At 43.8% G+C, this 19,496-nt stretch overlaps 1 protein-coding gene across 1 annotated transcript in view; it reads left to right on the top strand.

Moving 5' to 3' along the window:
* Positions 1–9,983: 9,983 nt before the first annotated feature.
* Positions 9,984–19,496, top strand: part of HP1BP3 (heterochromatin protein 1 binding protein 3) — a 28,328-nt gene continuing 18,815 nt past the window's right edge. Inside the window, exons 1-4 of the mRNA XM_049772159.1 lie at positions 9,984–10,884; positions 11,298–11,397; positions 15,596–15,749; positions 17,166–17,325. Of these exons, the coding sequence (XP_049628116.1) occupies positions 10,789–10,884; positions 11,298–11,397; positions 15,596–15,749; positions 17,166–17,325 (510 nt within the window). The 5' untranslated portion in view covers positions 9,984–10,788. The remainder of the gene's footprint in view (positions 10,885–11,297; positions 11,398–15,595; positions 15,750–17,165; positions 17,326–19,496) is intronic.

The following is a 19,496-nucleotide window of genomic DNA, read 5'->3' on the forward strand; positions in this document are numbered from 1 at the left end:
AATTAGTAAAATGTTCTTGGTTTCTTGGTTCTTTGTATAGTGGGTCATAATCCTTTATCCAAAACCATTGAGACTGGATAGGTTTTAGAATTCAAAAATTATTTAGAAAAAATTTTAGTGAATAAAAGTACAGAATTGGCAAAGGGGAAAAACTGGAGATGTTGCTTATCTTTTTTTTTTTTTTTTTTTTTTTTTTTGGTTTTTGGGCCACACCCAGCGGTGCTCAGGGGTTACTCCTGGCTCTCTGCTCAGAAATAGCTCCTGGCAGGCACGGGGGACCATATGGGACACCGGGATTCGAACCAACCACCTTTGGTCCTGGATCGGCTGCTTGCAAGGCAAACGCCGCTGTGCTATCTCTCCGGGCCCTGTTGCTTATTTTTTTAACAAGGTTCTTGTCCCCAGATAAAAGAGAAAACCATTTTGGCATAGTCATAGAGAAGCAATTTCAAATCAGGTGGTCAGAGAGAGGTCAGCATGCTGGAGCACATGTTTTTTATGTAGGACGCCTAGGTCTGATGCTTGGCACCACATAGTTCACCTCAGCATCGCCAGAAGTAAAACCAACCCCTGGCAATGAGCTTGACTAATCACCGAGCACTGTCAGATGTAACCGAAAACCAAAAAAAAAAAAAAAATCTTTTCATCAGCCTTTATTTATTTGTCTAATAATGTAGTCCTTTTTTTTTTTGGTTTTTGGTTTTTGGGTCACACCCGGCGATGCTCAGGGGTTACTCCTGGCTGTCTACTCAGAAATAGCTCCTGGCAGGCACGGGGGACCATATGGGACACCGGGATTCTAACCAACCACCTTTGGTCCTGGATTGGCTGCTTGCAAGGCAAACGCCACTGTGCTATCTCTCCGGGCCCATAATGTAGTCTCTTGCCATCCCTTTCCAAGCTGCAGCTAAATCAAGAGTTATTTCCAGGGGCCGGAGAGATAGCATGGAGGTAAGGCGTTTGCCTTTCATGCAGGAGGTCATCGGTTCGAATCCCGGAGTCCCATATGGTCCCCCGTGCCTGCCAGGAGCAATTTCTGAGCCTGGAGCCAGGAATAACCCCTGAGCACTGCCGGGTGTGACCCAAAAACCAAAAAAAAAAAAAAAAAAGAGTTATTTCCAGTCTTTCTGGCTGGAAATCAGAAAAGGCAGAGACTCCAAGCCTACCAGGACATATGAGGGATCCAAACTCTGGTTGGGCTTCTTGTTATTACTTCAATCTAAGACTAGTTTCTCATCTTTGATTTCTGGCGATAGTCGGGCCACAACTACCATGCTCGGCTTAAACCTGGCTCTGCACTCGGGGATCTTTCCTAGAAAGGTTCAGGGTCCATACAGGATGCCAGGGATCAAACCCAGTTGTTGTGCAAGGCAAGTGCTTAACCTGCTGTACTATCTCTCTGGTCCCAATCAAATTAATTTTAATAATAAAGCTCAAAGAAAAACGTGAAATTTCCCTCTCAGGAAATTTTAGATGCAACTAAACATTAAAATCAATTTGTTTTTGGGGGGCTGGCATGGGCGCTCACTTAGGTGGTATTTTTCTTTGGTTAGGGACCACTCTTGGCAGCACTCAGACCATTTAGAGTGCTGGGGATCAAATCTAGGTGGGTCTTGTTTGCCCACACTCAGTTGTACTCAGGGCTCAGAAATCACTCCTACCAGGGCTCTAGGGACCATATGAACTAATGGGGACTGAACCCACATGGGCTATCTTTAAGGCAACTTAAATCTACTCAACTTGTATCTTGATCAGCTCCTTTCAGGTGAAAGGGCTTTTTTTGTTTGTTTGTTTGTTTTGTTTTTTTGTTTTTTTTTTTGGGCCACACCCGGCGGTGCTCAGGCTGTCTGCTCAGAAATAGCTCCTGGCAGGCACGGGGGACCATATGGGACACCGGGATTCGAACCAAACACCTTTGGTCCTGGATCAGCTGCTTGCAAGGCAAACACCGCTGTGCTATCTCTCCGGGCCCTGAAAGGGCTTTTAAAATGGAAATAGACCAGCTGTTTTGCATATTAAAACATAAAAATGGGCTAGAATCTTTGAGAAGATGGACAGAAGATAGAAATGACATGAAAAGGATGAATACCACCAAGTGCTGTGGACTGTTTATGAAAAGAAACAGAACAGCAAAGTGCCAGAGCATTGCGAATGCCATTAGGCCATTAAGAACAAACCTCACTTCCTAAGGGATTTGTGACGGGATGTCGTGTAAATTCTTACAAATACCAAATACCAAAGGAAATTCTTTTGTAAATTCTTACAAAGCTGACTTAGAGACTGATAGCGGATGGTTATGTGGCAAAGCTGTTGGTTAAAATGCTAATGATAAAGGCTGAGGACTAGGTTAGCAAGGATCTAGACTACGTCATAGCAAATCTTTAGACAGACTGGCTTGGACTATTGAGTAGGACCAAACTGCTGTGAGATTGGAGACGATTACGGTGCTTCTTTTTCTGTGTTTGTGATCAACACCTCCTGACACACACCCTCCCCTCCAAAAAAAAAAGATCTCAAATCGAATTTTTCCAAACCAATTTTGAGCTTTCCATTTTTTTAAATAATGTATACAGGTACTTAAGGATCCTGATACAAGACAACGTAACCACTTTATAGGGAGTTCTTTTGGAAGCCTAGGGCTTCCCTGGGAGGGGGAGGGAGAATTGATGGTGGGGAACACACCTGGAGGTGCTCAGGTGCGGGGCCTCGAAGCTGGGTCGGGCCCTGTGCAAAGCAAGTGCCTCGCCTACTCAGCCTACTCCGGGGTTCTCGGGGTGGGGGAGTAAACTCCTAGGGAATCAGGAAAGATCGTTTCAAGATTAGAAAAACAACTTTCGGGGCGGCGAGGTGGCGCTAGAGGAAAGGTGTCTGCTTTGCCAGCGCTAGCCAAGGATCAAGACAGCGGTTTGATCCCCCAAGCCAGGGGCAATTTCTGAGCGCTTAGCCAGGAGTAACCCCTGATCATCAAACGGGTGTGCCCCCCTCGCAAAAAAAAAAAAAATTAGAAAAACAACTTTGAGACCGGAGAGAGAGAAAGCCTTGCAAGCGGCCGACCCAGAACCAACGGGCGGTTCGAATCCCGGCATCCCATATGGTTGTCCCAGGAGTGATTTCTGAGCGCAGAGCCGGGTGTGCCCCCCCCCCAAAAAAAAAACAAAAAAAGGAAGGAAGAAAAAAAAGCAACTTTCCCGTCTCTTCTCCGCCTCCACTCCTCTGCTCTAAGAAAAGCTGTCTGCATACTGAAGGAGGAGATTGAATTTTTCCATCCACTTATAAACTAGCATGGATCCAAGCAGGGTGATTTGGGGTGCGTGTTTGGGTGTGTGTGGTGTGTGTGGAGCCTGGAAGCGGGTAATCCCAACCCTGCAAAAAAAAAAAAAACAACCAAAAAGACAAAAGGGTCTCTAAAGCACCCTGCGGAGAGGAGAGCCCGAGGAAAGGGGGCGCGGAAAGGGCGGCACGTCCACGAGCGCCCTCCCGAGCTCGGCGGGCTGCTCGGGAACTCCGACCGCGTCCCGGGACGCCGCGGCCCGTCCCGGAGCGCGCGCCCTCTAGCGGCCCCCGCGCGTGCGTGTGTATGTGTGTGTCTGCCGCGCGTGTGTTGCCTCCTCCTTCCCCTTGCCCGCGGCGGCCGCGGCCACGAGCACGAGCGCGGGCGGGCGGGCGCGCGCTGGGGGAGAGGGCGGGGCCGTGGCGCGGGCGGGCGCGCGCTCGGGGGCTCGTGTGCGCGCGGGCAGGGGGGCGGGGCGGGGCGGCGCGGCGGAGCTCGGCGGCGGCTCGGGCCTGGAGGACAACGGCGGCGACGGCCACGCGCGACGGACCGACAGACGGCGGGAGCGGCGCCGAGAGGCCTTGCGGGACTTGGGCGTCGAGGAGCGCAGAGGTAACGCGGGCGGGAGCCGACCCACGGGTGGGGGGGGCCGCGGCCGGTTCCCCCCTCAGAGACGAGTGTGGCGCCGCCGCTCCCTGAGAGAAGAGGGGAGGAGAGGGGGCGGGGCCCCTGGCGGCGGCGGCGGCGGCGGGCGCCTTTTGTCTGCCTCCCTTCGCCTTCCTCGCTCACGACCGAGCCCCTCTCTGCCCTGACGTCTCCTACGGGGGGCCCGAGCGGAGCGCGCTCCCGCCCTGCCCTTGTTTTGTTGGGCTCTGAGGGGGAAGACGCGACTCCCATCCGGGTCTTTTTTCCCCCCCAGCCTCCCCCCCCCCCGGGTGCCCTAGTACGCCTGCGCCGGCGACTGCCTCTGATTGGCTGAAAGGGCCGCGCCTGCGCCGGAGTTCTCCAGCCGGCTCGCCCGCGCTCCCTCCCCCTCGGCGCCCTAGTGCGCTTGCGCCGGCGGCTGTCTGGGGTTGGCTGAGCTGGCCGCGCATGCGCCCGAGCTCTCCCGCCGTCCCACCCCTCCGTGTTTTATTTTTTTTTTTTCCATTTCCCTCAGCTGGTTCGAAAGATGCCGGCGGCCGTGACTGGCTGCGGCGGGCCCGCCCCCGCTGTCGCCTTGGCGGAGCGCCCCGCCCCAGTCGTCCGGTCCCGTCCCGTGAGCGTGTGTGCCTGTGTGGTGGTGCCACCGCCTCTGAGGAGCCGTTGCCTTGTCAGTCGCCTCGCTGCTTCTCTCGGTCGCTCTTTCTCTAAGTGGCTCCGCTGCCCCTTTTGTCTCCCATCCCTTCCCTCTGGGCGCGCTTTGCTGCTTTCCTCACGCTAGGTGCCTCACCCGGAGCGCTGAGGGCTCTGCCACAGGTCGGGAGTGTCTGAGGAGAGGCCAGGAAGGCGGGGGGCCCCACCCCAGGCAGGGCCGCGGGACTACGGGAGCCGGGAAGGGCCTTTTCCCGGAAGTGCCTGGAGCTTGAGCTTCGCCTTCGACCCCGCTCAGGTGCGCAGTTAGCGAGGGGCCTATCCGGGAGCCTCTTGAGCAGGACAAGCGAGCCAAAAGGGGGCTGGGTGTTTTTATTTTTTTGTGGGAGGGCATCTCGTTGAAACGGGCAGAGGCAGAAACTAACCCTCAAGCTCCTCCTCTAAGGATTTTCCCCCCAAAGTCTTGTGGGCTGGGGCGAGGGTTTATTTTGCTCCGCATCCACCTGGCTGCTTCTCTCTCTCCTCTATCCCTGGCCCCAACCCCTGACGGTTCCGAACGAGAGCCGAGCCAAGAGTAAGTCCTGAGCACCATTCGGCTGTGTCACCAAGACATAAAAAAAAAAAAAAAAAAAAAAAAGCTGAATGTGTTGCAAAGTAGAAGTTTTGGGATTACTTTTTTTTTTTTTTTTTTTTTTTTTTTTGGTTTTTTGGGCCACACCCTGTGACGCTCAGGGGTTACTCCTGGCTATGCACTCAGAAGTTGCTCCTGGCTTCTTGGGGGACCATATGGGACGCCGGGGGATCGAACCGCGGTCCGTCCTAGGCTAGCGCAGGCAAGGCAGGCACCGTACCTCCAGCGCCACCGCCCGGCCCCGGGATTACTTTTTATGATTATTATTTTAAGGCCTATTTGGAAGACCGAGGATAGTGAAATTGGAGCAGGGCTTTGAAGTGAACTCTTAAATAGGTGAAAGGAAGTCATAAAACAAGTATTGTCTGTCGAGGAAGGGCTCTAATCTCTGTACACCTGCGCCCAAGTTGGATAGGAACTAGCTACATTTAAGTGTTGATACGCACATTTGGGGGAAAATAAAAGTGGCTAAGAATGAAAGCGGGAGTTTTGGGTAAATATGACCCATCAAGGATGAGAATTGTGAGCAATTAGATTGGTTAGCAGTGAATGATTTATGGGCTGTATCACTGGTGACATGGAAATAATAGATTGCATACGTTTTATGGTAAATAAAATATAATGGTGTTTTCCCTAAATTACGTATTCTCAACTATATTCTAACGCTGAAATGAATGGTTAAACTTTATTTTTTTATTGCCTTATCGATGTAGAGAAAGCAAATTAAAATGTTGATTTTTTTTTTTTTAATGTCTATAGTTGCCTACATAAAAGCAATTTAAGTACTTTTCCTTGACAAAAGCAGATCTTTGTATTTAACAAAGCTAAAATAAAATAGGGGCCAGGGTGTTAGTTCATGTGCCAAGATCTTGGGTTGGATCCCTAAACTGACATGACTTAATGGGAATTCTCTCCAGCATAAACACCCCTCAACTTTCATGGGTGTAGGCCTTATTATTTTGTTAGGTTTTATGGTCACAGATGTGACCCTATATACCAAATAAACACAGAGTCAGATTACTTAAGATATGCATAAGAACCCAGGTGAGAAACTTCATTGTCATCTGTTTACTAGATTTAACTATTTGTTGAGCACCTATTGTACTTAAGCACAATGGTTATGTATTCTTAGCCACCAAGTGTGTAGTACTAAACCAGCTGCATGAAATTTTTAATAGGGATCAAGTATAGAAACATAACCTTGACGCCATCTCCCTGACCCACATTAAGTATTTTTTTTTACATACATCAACTACAGTAACATGTGCTGCACATGCCATTGTTCCTTCAACGTTTTGGGGATAGGAGTTTGGACCACATCCAGAGGAATTTTGGCTATGTCTGGCTCTATACTCAGGAGTGACAGAAGTATGGTCTGTGGCATGCAGAGCAGGCACCTTATATATAACCTTGTTCTACTTCCCTTCCATTAACCTTTCTCTCCCAGAGTTTGTTAAATACCCATTTATTAGAGACCTAGGTGTGGGGAATTCAATGGTAGCCTCTGTAATGCTTAAATTCATTCTATTGGGATATAAAAATCAACATGATAACATGCTAAGTTTCAGGTGGTATTAAATGAAAGAAACCTGAAGAAGTAAGAATGTGTGGACAGGAAAACAGTGGAGACACTGAACAGAAAAATCTGGTTGAAAAGTATAGGGAAAGTATCCCAATTTAAAAACCAGTAAGTACTAGGACACAAGGGAGTTGGGCATTTGCCTTGCACGTGGCTGACCCAGATTTGATCCCTGGCATCCCATACAGTCCCCCGATCCTGCCAGGTGTAACTTCTGAGTGCAGAGCCACGAGTAAGCCCTGCGCACTGCTGAGTGTGGCCCAAAAAAAAGTACAAATCTTAGGTAGAGGACTGGAACAATAGTATAACAGGTACTATGCTTGCTTGCCTTGCACTTAGCTGACCTGGATTTTATCCCTGGCATCCTAATATGGTCCCCTGTGCCCAACAGCAGTGATTTCTGAGCTCAGCCAGGAGTAAGCCTTGAGCACTAGGTGTGGCCTTTTTTTTTTTTTTTTTTTTGGTTTTTCGGTCCACACCCGTTTGATGCTCAGGGGTTACTTCTGGCTAAGCGCTCAGAAATTGCCCCTGGCTTGGGGGGACCATATGGGACATGGGTGATCGAACCGTTCCTTGGCTAGCCCTTGCAAGGCAGACACCTTACCTCTAGCGCCACCTCGCCGGCCCCTAGGTGTGGCCTTAAAACCTGACAGGGACTGGTATACAGTTCAAGGGACAATGCAGGAGGTCTGTTAGAAGAATAGCGTGATGGTTAAAGACACAAAGATATAATTGGTGAAATAAGGATGATTACTGAGAAGATTTTTAGAAGGAAAATGTCAGAACCTGAGTTTTGTTGGCTACACCAAAATTAGCTGATCAAAGTTTCAGTCCAATGAGCATTTTTTTTAGCTGAGCTAATATAAATTTATCATTTTTGTTTTTGAGTTAATGGTATGGCCAGGAGCTACTCCTGTAGGGCTTAGGATCACTATAGGCCTTGAGGTGCCAAGGATTGAACCCATGACCCTTAACATGGAGTATGAGCTCCAATCTCCCAGGCCAAAGGGGAAAAAATATTTTGGGTTAAGGCCACTTTCATTTGGGAACTTTGAGGAAGGGGCAGGGAGTGAGTAACAAGTTGAAGAGAACTTTAATTTCTCTGGAGGCAGAGAGTTGAGGGAAAACATCTCAAGATGGGAGATGAGTGGTGTGTGTGCAGCATGGAATGGCCAGCATGGGCTGACAACATACTTGCCAACAAAATACATATATATTTAAAACTTTATTTACTGATTAATTGATTGATTGTTTTTTGGGCCACACCCTGCAATGCTCCTGGGTTACTCCTGGCTCTGCACTCAGAAATTGCCTGGGTCAGCCACATGCAAGGCAAATGCCCTACCGCTGTGCTATCTCTCCGACCCCAAGAAGATATTTTTTAAAGATACCAAATGGGGGCTGAAGGGATAGCACAGCGGGTAGGACATTTGCCCTGCATGCAGCTGACCTAAGACGGACAGTGGTTCAAATCCCAGTATCCCATATGGTCCCCTGTGCCTGCCAGGGGCAATTTCTGAGCCCAAAACCTGGAGTGACCCTGAGCGCCGCTGAGTGACTCAAAAACCAGAAATAAATAAAAATATCAAATGAACAGGGACTCTGAAGTTTTCGTTGATATCTTAAAGAGTAGCGTATAAGCCTAGCTAGTGCTGTGGTTAAGATTTAATGTTATAGGACCCGGGGAGATAGCACAGCGGCGTTTGCCTTGCAAGCAGCCGATCCAGGACCAAAGGTGGTTGGTTCGAATCCCGGTGTCCCATATGGTCCCCCGTGCCTGCCAGGAGCTATTTCTGAGCAGACAGCCAGGAGGAACCCCTGAGCACCGCCGGGTGTGGCCCAAAAACCAAAAAAAAAGATTTAATAGCATCACTATACCAAGAATACCCTGATTGTGATTGTTTCACTTGTATAGTGTACATATGTATAGTTAAGTCACATAACACATCAACAGGTTCAGTTAGTGGGGGTTTTTGCTTATCAAGGATAAGATATTGCTATGTAAGCACTAGTTGAATGAATGAGTAGGTTTATTATATTGAAACTAAGTCAAAGTAGTCTTGGCGTTTTTACAGACCTAAATTGTGCTCTTAAATTCGTCTTGCTTCGGGGCCGGAGAGATAGCATGGAGGTAAAGTGTTTGCCTGGCATGCAGAAGGTCAGTGGTTTGAATCCTGGCATCCCATATGGTCCCCTGAGCCTGCCAGGAGTGATTTCTGAGCACAGTCCAAAGTAACCCCTGAGTGCTGCTGGGTGTGATCCAAAAAAAAAAATTAAAATTAAAACAAATTCATCTTGGTTCTCTGTAGCTCAGACAACTTTTTACTTCTAAGTTGTTTTTATAGTGGTTGATTTATTTTGTTTTAGAGCCACACATGACAGAACTAGAATCAGGGCTCTATGCTCTGTGCTCCTGGCTCTATGCTCAGGGAATCACTCCTGGAGGTACTCAGTGATTATGGGATGTCAGAAATTGAATCTGGATTTCCTCATGTAAAACCCACTGTACTTGTCCACCCCCTGATAATTTTTAAATATCATGCTGTTATTCCTGTTTTATTCTTTGTATTAAGTTTTATTTTTTTGCTTTGGATTTGTTTGTTTGGGGACCAGTCTCTTGCCCCGGTGCTCAAGGCTTACTCCTGGCTGAGGGATCATTTCTGAGTTGCTTAGGGACCATAGCTGGGGCTGGAGATTGAATCAGGGTTGTTTATGTGCAAGGCAAGCAACTTGTCTCCTGTACCATCTCCAGCCCTACTCTTCAATAACTTTTAGTGTGCTACTCATTATCTTGAATCTTTTCAACTGCCTTTCCTCACAACTAACAACAGTTCATAAGTCTTGGCATAAAAGTCTTGGTTATAAAAGAATTTTTCTGTAAATATGAAAGTCTTTTTTAGTTTTTGTTAGTTCTCAAGGCTTACTCTAGGCTCAGTGCTCTGGAGAGTCATTCTTGGTCGTTCGCAGAGACCATAGGGGTTCGAACCCAGGTCAATACATATATTGTAAAGGAAGCAACTTACCCATTGTGTTCTCACCAACATCCTGAAAGCCTTATTATATTTGTTTTATTTTCCTGCCAACCTAACTTATTATAATTTAGGATTATGGCCTAGAAGTTGGAAACTATGATTTCTAAATAAATCTGAAAGTACAAGTTGAATGACTCAATCTGCCATTCCCCAGTTCTTTGTAAACATTTACTGTGAAATCTATATACATAACAGTTTTCAAGCTCTTATATTGAGGAATTTTTATTATAAAATATCACAGTCCCAGATGAGATTTTTAAGATATGTATATTAAGATGAGTGATTCTGGGATTTATATTTGAGTAATTGTATTCTCTGTTTTTGTACTAGGTTTGCTTGCATTAAAACTAAGACAAGCATACATTTCTCCAGGTGATTGTCTAACTTTGCTTCTCTGGGTCTGGAAGCTCTTAGAATTCTGTGTTCTTTAGCCAGTTTTTGTCCTTGGTATACTTTTCTAGCAGAGATAGAGTTAAGGTCACGGTTCATTTTCCTGATTCCTTTGAGAGCGATAACAACAAAAATCCTTCTCTCTTTAGTAAGTTGATCTTTGAGTAAACATTCGACTAAACTGTTCCTTAATATCTTCTATCCTTTCTAAGTTCCCGATGCTAGGAGGAGGAAATAGGGTTCTTTATGAGCTTTCTTGTCCTTGCTGCCTTTATTCATGTGGAAGGTGCAACAGCTGCTGTGGCTTGTGCATTTGTCTTAGTTGCTGCTTTATATAGCTTATTGTTTTGATAGTAATTGTATCTTTCTAAATAATAACTGGGTCACTTTTAATTTTATTTAAATTTTTTCTCATTTGGATGTATAATAAATTTGGACATTTCAGTTTAGTTTTGTTTCTGTTAATCTTCACACCAGGTCTTTTCTGTGCTTTAGGTTGACTCTTCACCACACTGAAACCTTAGGAAAAATCCTTGTGGTAAACAACAGGCTTCAGAGTGTAACCTGTACTCGGGCCTAGAAATTATTTTAAATGGCGACTGATACGTCTCAAGGTGAACTCGTCCATCCTAAGGCACTCCCACTTATAGTAGGAGCTCAGCTGATCCACGCGGACAAGTTAGGTGAGGTAGGGGCTGACACATTCTTGAAGCTCACTCTTGGATCAATCCCTGACTTCAGACTCTGCTGGGTCCTTCTTGGTACATATTTCTTTCCCGCCTTTGGGGAATCTGGGTTACAATTCTGAAAAAATCTAAATGTTCTTTTCCACTGTACTTTCCCTGCAAGTTCCTGAGAAACAACTTCAAATTTTATTTCAAATCAAAGTGTAAATTACTTGATTCTGTTCAAAATTCCAGCTTAAATATTTTGAAATTTTCTTTAAATTCATTTTACTTCCAAGAAGTGTTAAAAATAATTTGCATCAGATCCTGGAGTCGACTTGAAGAATTCTCCTACATCTAACACCCAGTTAGGCCCCATGAGAGAGAGAAAATAGTTATTTTATTCCTGTTTGATAATGGATATCTCTTTTCTTAGAAGGTAGAGGATAGCACCATGCCGATTCGTCGAGCTGTGAATTCTACCCGGGAAACGCGTCCCAAAACCAAACTTGCTGAAGGGGAGGAAGAAAAGCCAGGTAAAGCTGTGGTACAACTTAAAGTGGAAGATTTCTGTTCTGAAGTATCCTGTAAATTCCTTTTAATTTAATTAAATTTTTGGCTGTGTGTTTTGGAGGAGATGTTTTAAAAGATAAACTTTCTGGTCTGTCTTTTCAGACCTCATAGGTAGTAAAGTAGGAAGGTGGAAATTTCAGTGTTTATGGTATTAAATATGGTGATGTGTTTGGAGATAACAGAATGGGTAACAAAAAAAAATAAATAGCTTATAGTACAATACAGTGAATACTAAGACTCAAGGAAGGACTTAGACTTTCAGGATCAATAGAAGAAGCTCATTCAGAAATTATTATGAGAGCAAATGGTTAATCAGAACATTGGTTTATAACTTTGGTTGTGTGCAGCAGCAAGATTGGTCCGATAGAGGATGGAACATAATGAATAGAGGGAAATGTGGAGCACTAGCCTGGAGTTCTAAAGCTCTCCTCTAAGGCATCTCAACTTCGTTTTTTATGTTTTGCTTTTTTTCCTCATTACTTCCACCCCCTGGTCTTTTCCCCTTTTCTTCCTTGCCTTTTGATGGGAAGGGGAGCAAAGAGGAAGGTTTGGGAACACCTTGGCCCATACTCTGGTGCTACTCTTTTTTTGTGTGTGTGATTTTTGGGTCAACCCGGCAGTGCTCAGGGGTTATTCCTGGCTCCAGGCTCAGAAATTGCTCCTGGCAGGCACGGGGACCATATGGGACGGGATTTGAACCGATGACCTCCTGCATGAAAGGCAAACGCCTTACCTCCATGCTATCTCTCCGGCCCCTGGTGCTACTCTTGACTGTGTTCATGGTTGTTTCTGGTAGTGCTGAAAATTGAACCAGGGTGAGCCATGTGCAGGGCAAGTACCTTAACTCTTTTGAAGCAGTTGGTACTCCTGGCTCTTGTGCTTAGTGATCTCTCCTGGCAAGGACCATATTGGATGCTGGGGATCAAACCTACAATCAAAATCAGCTCACATGCAAGGCAAATGCCCTAACCACTGTGCTCTTTTTGTCAAGGCTTTTTAGGAACTTTACTGACTTACACAGATTAGGAGTAAGATGTACATGCGACTTCTGTTGTCTCTTATTCTTTTGGTGTCCCAGGTATATGACTTTTCCAGACTGCTTTTTGTCACAATATCCTCAGGTGAATAAGCAGTTTGGGAGACATAGGATCATAATATTAGAAAAAATAAGGGGCCGGCGAGATAGTATGGAGATAATGCGTTTGCCTTGCTTGCGGAAGGTTGGTGGTTCAAATCCCGGCGTCCCATATGGTCCCCTGAGCCTGCTAGGAGTGACTTCTGAGCATAGAGCCAGAAGTAAACCCTGAGCGTTGCCAGATGTGACCCAAAAACCAAAAAGAAGGAAAAAAAAAAAAAAAAGAAGGAGGAGGGGGAGGGGGAGAAAAAAAAAAACAAAAAGAAAGAAAAAAATAAATACTAGTGAACTGAATGTCATCTTAGCAGTGAGATAAGTCACTCTATGGCCCAGGTTTATTCCATGTGTTTAAAGAGCCAGCTGAAGCAACTAAATCATGAATAACAACATTTTAGATGTATACATACTGAAGATTCAGTGCAGGTATGAAACATTAAGATAACAGAAAAATTAACCAAGAATTTAGAAAAGATCAGTAAGATACTTTTCACATAAGTACTTCAGTTTAGTAAGGTGTATTTACTCTTACCTCATAGTAGTATATATGGAAATAATTGTATTTCACTTATTTTTTTTAATTTTCACCAATAGACTCAGTAATTTAATAGATTAGAAATTATCTTATACATACTACATAATAACTTGAGTGACAACATTTATTTAAACTGAAACCATTAAGCAGTTATGCTCAAGAAGACATAAAATAAGACAATCTGAGTAATAATAACGTCTTACCTATACAGCCAGTTAAGTGATCATTGGGAGTAAGGGACAGTAAAATACATGAGTAAATCATTTTACAGCTAGGTATATTTTCAGATAGCATTGTTACACTGAAATTCTAGCTTAATATTTTGTAAATAGTTTTCAAAGCAGTTCAGGAGTCCTGAGGAGATGGTAATCTCATTGTAAAAAGGGCTGACACACATACAGGAGTCCCTTAAAGATAGTAATATAACCTGTATCTATTTAGTGCAAATTACTAAAACTTAGATGTTAAAAGAACTTATCCTAAAACAGCAAGTTGGAAAGTCTTCAAGACTAAACTTGGGGACCAGTGAGGTGGCACTAGATAGAGGTAAGGCGTCTGCCTTGCAAGTGCTAACCAAGGAAGGACCGTGGTTCAATCCCCTGGCATCCCATATATTCCCCCGGCATCCCATATAGTCCCCAAGCCAGGGGCGATTTCTGAGCGCTTAGCCAGGAGTAACCCCTGAGCATCAAATGGGTGTGGCCCGAAAAACCAAAAAAAAAAAAAAGACTAGAATTCAGATGTATTTGACACTTAATTTTGGTTTTGGTTGAATATTGTGAGAGGACTTTAAGTTTATGTATAAATCTGGTTGAAGAGCATAATCCAAGATGAAACTTACAAATTATAGTTGACCATACTGAAATTTATGGGGGTTTTTTTGTTTTGTTTTGTGTTGTTTTTTTGTTTTGGGATGAGGGGGTTTGAACCACATCAGTGGTGCTCTGGACTTATTCCTGGCTCTGTGGTCAGAGATTAATCCTGGTGTACTTGGGGGGCACTGCAGTATCAGGTCAGCTGCATATAAGGTAAGCACCTTACTGCCTGTACCATCTCTCTTTATTTTATTTACATTACTTAAATAATCATACTTTTGTTTTGGACTACACCCAGCCGTGCTCAGGGATTACTCTTGGCTCTGTGCTCAGAAATTACTCATGGCAGGCTTAGGTCTGCCGTATGCAAGGCAAATGCCCTATCCCTGTGCTATCTCTATGGCCCCCAAATAACCAAACTTTTTAAACACCACTATTTTGTTTCAATTTTTTTTTACCACCAGAGTTTGTTTGTTTGTTTTGTTTTTGGGTCACACCCAGCAGTGCTCAGGGGTTACTCCTGGCTCTGCACTCAGAAATCACTCCTGATGGTTGCTCAGGGGACCATATGGAGTGCCAAGGATCCAAGCAAGGCAAACGCCCTACCACTGTGCTATCACTCCAGCCCCAGAGTTGTTGTTTTTTTAAGAATCTTCTCCTCCTCCTCCTACCCCACCCCCCCCCCCCCCCCCCCCCCCCCCCAGCGGTGCTCAGGGGTTACTCCTGGCTATCTGCTCAGAAATAGCTCCTGGCAGGCACGCCAGGAATTATGGAATGGGAACGCCGGAATTTGAACCAACCACCTTAGGTCCTGGATTGGCTGCTTGCAAGGCAAACGCTGCTGTGCTGTATCTCCAGCCCCATTAAGTCTCTTAACCATTTTCTGGAATTTTGTCTTATCGTAGCTGTGAAAGTATGCAGAGAAAAGAGATTAAAAGAGATGCAGGGCCCGGAGAGATAATCTGCACAGCGGTGTTTGCCTTGCAAGCAGCCAATTCAGGACCAAAGGTGGTTGGTTCGAATCCCCGGTGTCCCATATGGTCCCCCGTGCCTGCCAGGAGCTATTTCTGAGCAGACAGCCAGTAGTAACCCCTGAGCACTGCCAGGTGTGGCCCAAAAACCCAAAAAAATAAATAAATAAATAAAAGAGATGCACTTTCATATTTCTTTTTACCTTTATCCCAGTCATTTAATTAGAAAACACATAATAATTTTGTTACTAAGGTTTGTCAAATTATAAAATAATTTGTTATAAATTAATTATTCAGGGATTGGGGAAATAGTTAAGTGGGTAGAACATTTGCCTCCCATGCAGCTATATATGTTCCTCTGAGACTGGCTAGTAGTGATCCCTGAGTACAGTCTGGAGTAAGACCTGAGCACCACCAGGTATGGCCAAAAAAAAAAAAAAAATTCAGAGTAAGCCTCAAGGGACTTAATTTGGGTAAAAAGAGTTTCTTCTGTATGACTTCTTTTTTTTTGATCCATCTTTTTTTTATAGTCTGAGTAAACGAGCATTTGAATAGGCAACTCATTTGACAAAGAATGAAAGAAAATTACCCTCAGTCTTTTGTTACTCATTTTAGAACTCATCTGTTAAAGTATTTAATTGTTTTAGTAAGGTTAGGTTTTACCCTGTTATTGGCCAGGGCTGTAATACACCTATTTGATTATTTTAGAACCAGATGTAAGTTCAGAGGAATCTATTTCCACTGTAGAAGAACAAGAGAATGAAACTCCACCTGCTACATCAAGTGAGACAGAGCAGCCAAAGGGGGAAGCTGAGAACGAAGAGAAGGAAGAAAACAAGTCTTCTGAAGATACCAAAAAGGAGTAAGGAGTTGGCTTTCTTGCTATCTATTGTTTATTGTTGAAGACTGTAAGAAAACTGCAGGTCAATATTTTTACATTATTTGAGATAAGTTTATGTTAGATATTTTCTGGTTGAATTCACTTTTTGGAATTATTATTTGGAATTGGTTCATTATATTGCTGCATGCCATATTAGAATATGTGATAGTCAGAATGATTTGTATGTTAGATTTGGAATTTGTTTTTATGCTTAGGATTTATTTTGGGTATATCTGATATTTTTTAAATATTGATAAAATTTCACTAATAAGTAAAACATGACTATAAAAATGGCATGGGAGACTTAACATTATGTTCTACCTTTGTGCCTATAATGAGTTATTAATATTTTTGTTTTTTATTTTGTGGTGCTGGGAATTGAACCTAGAATCAATCTTTTTTGGGGGGAGAGGACGGAGAAATCACATCCAACAATTCTCAGGGGTTACTCCTGACTCTTCACTCAGGAAATACTCTTGACGGTGCTCAAGGGACCATATGGGATGCTGGGGATTGGACCCAGGTCAGCCGCATGCAAGGCAAGCACCCTATCAGTTGTACTATTGCTCCATCCTTAGTCTGTGGAGTTTTTAGCAACTACCCCATATTTTAAGTGTATGGAATGTATATAATAGTTTATATTTCATGAAAGTGTCTTTGATGAACATAAACTTAGTATATATACAACAATCTTATTAAAAACTTTTATTTGGACTGTTATTTCCCTCAGACTGTTATATTAAATCTAACCAAATATGTATTTTACTATATTTGGTATTTATAGTTGATACTGAGAATCAGGTCACTAGCTAAGAAAATTTTAGCTAGTAAGTGTTGGAGCTGCAATTCAACTCAGGTTAAAACTCAGGTTTTCTCACTTTACACCATTATCCAAAAATTGGACCTGTTGTTACAAGAACACTTTTTTTTTTTTTTGGTTTTTGGGCCACACCCGGCATTGCTCAGGGGTTACTCCTGGCTGCATGTTCAGAAATAGCTCCTGGCAGGCACAGGGGACCATATGGGACACCGGGATTCGAACCAACCACCTTTGGTCCTGGATTGGCTGCTTGCAAGGCAAACGCCGCTGTGCTATCTTTCCGGGCCCACAAGAACACATTTTAATCTTCTAATTTCTTTCATGTTCTAGATCTTTATACCAGTGCTAAAATATTCCTCTTTTCCTACACCTAAGAGAATGTATACCCTTTTAGTTCATTGATAGTACCCAATTCTTTTGAAAAAATTTATATTCTGTAAAGGTTTACTTATTTTATGGAATTCCTTATTTAATGGAATTAGTAAATAATTAATTTTATCCTCTTATCTTTTTCTATTTCTGACTTTATATCTTTCTGGAGAAATTATTTTTCATACCATTAATTATTTATTTTGTAGTGAGAAAGATCAACCTAAAGAAAAAGAGAAGAAAGTGAAAAAAACAATACCTTCCTGGGCTACTCTTTCTGCCAGCCAACTAGCCAGGGCTCAGAAACAAGCACCAATGGCTTCCTCTCCACGTCCCAAGATGGATGCAATTCTGACTGAAGCCATTAAGGCAAGTTTTATTTTAAATCATTCATCTTAGGCTTATTCTCTTCTCTTTTGCTTATTTGAAAGGCATATTCTTAACCAGACTTAAGAAATGCTGCTCTACGTCCTAAAGGTTTTTTGGGGAGTAGAAGAGGATAGGTAGGTTTGATATTTCTCCCTACCCCCTGAGGGAGCCATACTGGGTGGTACTTATGGGGCTACCTGGTTCTATGCTCTGAATCATTCCTAGTGGTGTTCCCTAAAAACTCTTTCGCTAGAGATGAAACAAGTACCGTATTTGCCAGCGTATAAAACGACTGGGCGTATAAGACGACCCCCTAATTTTGCAGTTAAAACATAGGTTTAGGCCTATATTCCCTGTATCAGACAGAACGTTCCTGTGCTGGAACTGTATGTACCACAGTGAGCCAATCATGACAAGCAAAGGTTCAAAGGTTATACTGTAATAGACTTCCTCTCTGACTCTGGCCAATCTGAGCAGGCTTTTTACAGTGTAGATTCAGTCCAGAATATTGTCTAATTTGCATGCATAAAAAGCCTGCTTAGATTGGCTGAGTTAGAGAGGCGGTCCGAGCAGCCTTGCAGTGATTGGTGCAGGATCGAGTTGGAAAATTCGTTTTGTGGCAATATTCAGACAATTTTCGTTTAGCGGCATATTGAAACATTTTTCGGGATATACTAGGCGTATAAGATGACCCCCGATTTTCGGTTGACTTTGTTTCAAAAGTCGTCTTATATGCCAGAAAATACGGTATATGTATTATCATTTTGACTCCCAAAATAGAGGAAGGCCATTTGGAAGCTTGCCTTTTTTATATTGTTGTTTAGTTTTGGGGCTTCACCTGACAGTGCTGGACAATCTCATGTAGTGCCAGGAATCCAAACAGAATTGGCCTCATGCAAGCACCTTAACCCTTGACTGTATCTCCAACCCTTTAAGAGGAGGATCTTCCAATTTTTTAATTTGGTTTAGGGTCACACCCTGTAGTACTCGGGTTGTATCTAACTTGGTGCTCAGCTGTCATTCTCGTTAGTGCTCCAGCCATGATCAGCCACATGCAAAGCATATACCCCATCTTTCTGGCCTGTTTTTGTTTGTTTAGTTTGGTTTGGGGGCCACACTTTAGCAGTACTCAGGGATTACACCTAGCTCTGAGCTCAGGGATCACTCCTGGTAAACTCTGGGGACCATATGGAATGCCAGGAATCAAACCTAGATTGGCTACATACAAGGCATACCTGCTGTACACATGCAAGCCCTACCTGCTGTACTATTCTCCGGCGCCTTGACCTACTTTCTGTGGGTTTTATTTTTTTGTGGGGAAGGTTTGGGCCACACTTGGTGAAGCTCAGGGGTTACTCCTGGCTATGCATTCAGAAATCGCTCCTGGCTTGAGTACCATATGGGATGCCAGGGATAGAACCCAGGTTCATCCTGGGTCAGCCCCTACTACTGTGCTATTGCTCTAGCCCCTTATTTTGTTGCTTTTGTTTTTGAGTCACACCTGGCATTGCTCAGGATTTATTCCTTGCTCTGTACTCAGGGATCACTCCTGGTGAGCTCAGGATCATGGGGTTCAAGAGATCAAATCCATGTCAGCTTTGTGCAAGGCAACAAAAATGCTCTACCCACAATACTATCACTCTTGCTCCCCTGGTCCTATATTTGATTTAAAATTTTTCTGGTTTTGTTCTTTTTTTAAAAAAAACATTTTGTGTTCAGTTTTTGTTTTTTGCCACACCCAGCAATGTTCAGGGCTTACTCCTGGCTTTGCACAGGAATTATTTTTGGTGATGCTTAGAGGTCCATTTAGGATGCTAAGGATCGAACCCAAGTCAGCCATGTGCAAGGCAAGTGCACTATCCACTATACTATAACCCCGGCCTGCAGAGCCTACTTTCTTGACATATAACTTAGCTGCAGCGAGATCTCTTTTCTTTCTGTAACCTTTATTCAAGAACTTCATGACTAAAACCATGTAATTTAGATATAAAGCACAGTTTGATGATAATGTGTATATTTGTCTGACATATATCCTGTATCAGTTTATACCATCGTTTTTCTGCTCTCTACTATATAGTCAGTTTGTTGTTAGAAAGTTTTAGGAGCTAGAGAGATTGCTTATTGAAAGTCAAGTTTGCTAAGAGTCAATTTGTTTCTTGATTGTTGAGAGA

Source organism: Suncus etruscus, chromosome 4 (assembly GCF_024139225.1).
Source record: "Suncus etruscus isolate mSunEtr1 chromosome 4, mSunEtr1.pri.cur, whole genome shotgun sequence".
Taxonomy (NCBI): domain Eukaryota; kingdom Metazoa; phylum Chordata; class Mammalia; order Eulipotyphla; family Soricidae; genus Suncus; species Suncus etruscus.